Here is a 5,087-nt window from a genome sequence, read left to right on the forward strand (position 1 = left end):
AAAATGGGGTCAGCTGTATTAAACCTGAGAAAGGGATAAAGTGATAAGTGCATGGTGATAAAGCACCAGCCAATCAGCTCCTGTCATTTTTCAAATCTGTAATGTTTGGCTGGTGAGTTATCACCTTGCTCTTATCACTGGTTTATCACTTCTTTATCACTTTTCCAGGTTAATACAGTACATCTGCCCCATGTTCTGCTATGGGTGTTGGCAATCAGAATTAAACAATTTATATTCTGCTCAAACTTAATATATAGCATTTATCAGATTTCAATAATATTATTGAGGTAGAAATAGATCAGCTAAGACATCATGGAGGTATTTTCAGGTTCAAATATGTTTGATTATTGTGTAAAACACGAAATGCTGAAGGATTCACAACTTATTTTTTTCACCTCACAAAATGTTGTATTCATTCTATACATACAGTAGGGGCAGATGTGCTAAGCCTTGGCTTATGATAAAGTAGAGAGAGTTAAAGTACCAGCCAATCAGCTCCTGTCACCTTTCAAATCCAGCCTGTAACATGACAGTAAGTAGTTTATCTCTCTCCACTCTATCACTCTCTAAGGCATAGTACATCTCTTGAAACTACATTAACTAGTTTCCTTATGCTGAATATGAGGAATGGAGCTGGTTTATTTTAGATTCACAATATGCCTAAGCCAGTGATTCCCAAAGTAATGCCGTGGCACACTGAGGTACGACAGTGCACTTGTTGGTGTACCTCGGCCTGGTGGTCAAGAACCAAATTAGATTAATTATGGTTGATATGATAGGTAAAACAGTGCTGGTGGCTGCCAATCATAAAAATATACGGGGAAACAGACTTTCAGCCTGTCCACCACCACAGGACTGAATCTTAAGATGACCAGTAGTCACAATTTATTTAATCTAATATTTTTGCTGAATTTCTTAATAAGAAACTTTGGGGCTAGGAGTGCCATGAAAAAACGAGCTTATACCCAAGGCCGGACTGCCCATATGGCACTTCTGGCATATGACAGAAGGGTTGATGAGCTGGTGGGCCTGTCCCTTAGAGAGCCGGGAAGGCTGCACGCATATATGGTTTAGCCGCCCCCTCCGCCCGAAGTGTGCGTCGCCATGGAAATGCGGGTGGGGGGGTGCCGTGAACCCCCTAACTGACGTGCCCGCATTCACAAATGCCCAGGCTGATTCAGAGCCCCAGCCTATCCCTGCTGATACCCAAGGGCGCTGTGATTGAAGAAAGTTTGGTAACCACTGGCCTAAGCCAATGTTTTGTCAAAAGAGCAAATTTTAATTGTTCATTTATAGTATAAAAGCAAATGTCAAGTTTCACTGTTGAGTAAACTAGTATACTGTTTTCTTAGGAATTTTACTGAAGACAGATTTTTCTTGGACAACAATGATGAACTGAAGATTTGGATGTCTATTGCAGAAATCAAAAATGTAAAAAATATTATGAGAGCAATGTCCATCATATGGTACAGCATTACTTTAATTTTGGGGACAATTGGAAACGGTTTAGTCATCTGGATTGCCAGCTTCAAGATGAAGACAGTCAGTGCCGTCTGGTTCCTAAACTTGGCTATTGCTGACTTTGTCACATGTATTTCTCTCCCCTTACGTATATCTGAGTGGGCTTTGTATTGGCAAATTCCTTATGATCACTTTCTATGTAAGGCTGGTGTAACAATTCTCTTCATAAACATGTTGAGCAGTGTCTATTTCATGACCGTCATCAGCATTGATCGACTTGTCTCAATTTTTTGGCCAATCTGGACCAAAATACACAGGACGCCCAGGTTAGCCACCATCATAGCGGTACTGGTTTGGTTGCTGTGCCTACTTACTAGTATCCCTCACCTGGTGTTTAACCATGGGTTTGAATATGTCACTGAGTGCTATCCTAAATATGAAAATATTTTAGAAGCCAATGTGGAGAGAAAGACAAAGGCAATGTTTATCACAAGAAATATCTGCATGTTTGCATTCCCATTTGCCATCATCCTAATATCATATTGCCTAATTTTATTTAAGATAAGAGCAATTAGGAAATCAAATCGGTCTCACAGACCTTTCCGAGTTATCACCGCTGTCATAGTATGCTTCTTCATCTGCTGGTTTCCATATAACTCATGGCCATTAATAACTCTAAAGCTAAAATACCAGATAATTGATATTGTTATTACAGAAGTTACAGTCTGCTTAGCTTATTTCAGCAGCTGCATCAACCCCATACTCTATGTCTTCTTTTCCCACGACTTCAAGAAAAACGTTGTAAAGTCTATACCAGCCGTGTTGGAAAATGCTTTAAATGAACAGCCTGATGTTAATTGTAAGGACAACAAAGCCACCATGTCTCCAACTCTAAATTTGGATTCATCATCTTTATAAATAGTTTTACTATAGAGAACATTAAAATGTTCACTGGATGATATTCTCACAAATATTATATATTGCTTAATAGAAATCACACAGCATTGGCTTGTAGTACATACATTCTAGCTGATTGATTTTGCACAGATCTGAACTTATGTTGCTTATGTCCATACAATGTGTCCTCTCAGTGATAAATTGCATTTCACCTCCTGGAGCTTCCAGAAGGGAAGATTTCGAAGGCTGATATGATTGGGACGTTCACTGTGTTCCATCTTTAATGTATTTGGGCGTATAGTTGTATTTATTTTGCAAAGCATATAATATATTTTGAAACTTATTATGTCTGTCACTAGTTAAAATGGATGTTTTCTAAAAATGTATCTTTTATGAAATGGTGAATAACACTCTGTTTTTGTTTATTAAACAAAGTCCCAGTGGTTGTTGTTTAACGCAATTGCATCACTCTCCTTATTTCACTGAGTCTTCGCCATCCCTCTGAAATATTTTGTCTGATGCCTTCATTATATTTTTTTATTTATCATAGCACAAATTTGTTTAACTCAAATGAATTATCAACGTATTAAAACTCTTGAATTTTGTCACTTGGTCCCCTACCTTAGCAAATAATTGACAATTCAAAATCTTAACCAAATAAATAACGACCCAGGACAACTGGGTTTGGTATCTAATTGAACTATAAAATTTTTAGTATGGGGGTGGACTTAAAAAAATGAAATCAAGACAATATTTAGCAAGCAATAACTCAGTAACTGGTGTACAAATCTACCCTAATCCAAAAAGTAAAGCCTGATGAGTGGAGTTTATATTCCCGGCCAGGACAATAATGGCTTAACACTAGAGACGAGCCCCCCCCCCCCCCCCCCCACCCCCCGAACTTCACGTTCCGAGCCCGGCTCGGGTTATCCCACCTGACTCGGAAACCAGAACGAGGCAAAACATCATCATCCCGCTGTCGGATTCTCACGGGGGTTTGGATTCCATATAAGGAGCTGCACGTCGCCGCCATTTTCACTCCGGCATTGGAGAGTGTAGTGAGAGGACGTGTCTCCGTCCTCAGTGTCATGCATCAGTTCAGTATAGTGTCTTGTGCTGCATCAGTCCAGCACAGTGGTGGTGTCCTCTGCTGCCATATGTCCCGTGCTGCTGTATAAGTCCAGTCAAGTGGTGCTGTGTTGTGCTGCATCAGTCCAGTGGTGCTGTCTTGTGCTGCATCAGTCCAGTCACAGTGGTGGTGTCCTCTGCTGCCATATGTCCCGTGCTGCTGTATAAATCCAGTCAGGTGGTGCTGTGTTGTGCTGCATCAGTTCAGTGGTGGTGTATTGTGCTGCATCAGTCCAGTCACAGCGGTGGTGTCCTCTGCTGCCATATGTCCAGTGCGGCTGTATAAATCCAGTCCATTGCAGTGGTGCTGTGTTATCCTGCATCAGTCCAGTGGTGGTGTCCCTGGGCTGCTGAATATGTCCAGTGGTACTGCCATATATGTCCAGTGATACTGCCGTATATGTACAGCGGTACTGGCTTATAAATCCAGTGATACTGCCGTATATGTCCAGTGGTACTGCCATATAATTCCAGTGATACTGCCGGAAAAGGCCAGTGGTACTGGCGTATAAATCCAGTGGTACTGGCATATAAATCCAGTCCAGTGATACTGCCGTATATGTCCAGTGGTACTGCCATATAAGTCCAGTGATACTACCATATATGTACAGTGGTACTGCCGTATAAATCCTGTGGTATTGGTGTATAAATCCAGTCCAGTGATACTACCGTATATGTCCAGTAGTACTGTCGTATAAATCCAGTGGTACTGGCATATAAGTCCAGTCCAGTGATACCGCCGTATATGTCCAGTGATACTGCTGAATATGTCCAGTGGTACTGCTATATAATTCCAGTGGTACTGCCGTATAAGTCCAGTGGTACTGCCGTATAAATCCAGTCCAGTGGTACTGCCATATAAATCCAGTGGTACTTCCATATAATTCCAGTGGTACTGGTGTATAAGTCCAGTGATACTGCTGTAAAAATCCAGTCCAGTGGAACTGCATATAATTCCAGTGATACTGCCGTATATGTCCAGTGGTACTGCCGTATAAATCCAGTGGTACTGGCGTATAAATCCTGTCCAGTGATACTGCCGTATAAGTCCAGTGATACTGCCATATTAATCCAGTCCAGTGGTACTGCCGTATAAGTCCAGTCCAATGGTGCTGCGTTATAAATTCAGTGGTGCTGTCCTGTGCTGTATATTATTTACTCCAAATAAAGGGGTTATTAATATTTAATCCAAATAATTTTTACAAGGTTTGCCCTGTGTTGTAGAGGTGCTCTCTCCTGTGCTGCATTTTGTTATATAACTCCAGAGAAATAATGGAGAACAAAGATTTGGAGGGTAAAATACGGAAAGATCAAGAACCACTTCCTCCTAGTGCCGCTGCTGTTGTTGCTGCTGGGAGTCGATCATCATCCCAGAGGGGAAGTCGGAAGACCCCTTATACTACTTCAACTAAGCAATTGACTGTCCAACAGTCTTTTGTGAGGAAGATGAAATATGACAGCAGTCACCCTGTTGCAAAGCGGATTACTGAGGCCATAACAACCATGCTGATGTTAGACGTGCATCCAGTATCCACCATTAGTACAGTGGGACTGCAGTGCCACTCCTAGATGGGCCATGTGTTTGTGCTGCACACTTGTGT

General features: G+C 41.5%; 1 protein-coding gene across 1 annotated transcript; it reads left to right on the forward strand.

Moving 5' to 3' along the window:
* Nucleotides 1-1,411: 1,411 nt before the first annotated feature.
* On the forward strand, nucleotides 1,412-2,703 carry LOC134966925 (C3a anaphylatoxin chemotactic receptor-like). The gene has a single exon (XM_063943942.1). It carries the CDS (start codon nucleotides 1,444-1,446, stop codon nucleotides 2,377-2,379), a length of 936 nt encoding a protein of 311 aa, XP_063800012.1. The 5' UTR covers nucleotides 1,412-1,443; the 3' UTR covers nucleotides 2,380-2,703.
* Nucleotides 2,704-5,087: the final 2,384 nt, after the last annotated feature.

Source organism: Pseudophryne corroboree, chromosome 10 (genome assembly GCF_028390025.1).
Source record: "Pseudophryne corroboree isolate aPseCor3 chromosome 10, aPseCor3.hap2, whole genome shotgun sequence".
Lineage (NCBI taxonomy): Eukaryota > Metazoa > Chordata > Amphibia > Anura > Myobatrachidae > Pseudophryne > Pseudophryne corroboree.

Coding starts and splice junctions, on each gene's coding strand:
- LOC134966925 (XM_063943942.1), top strand. CDS start 1,444: ATGAGAGCAATGTCCATCATATGGTACAGCATTACTTTAATTTTGGGG.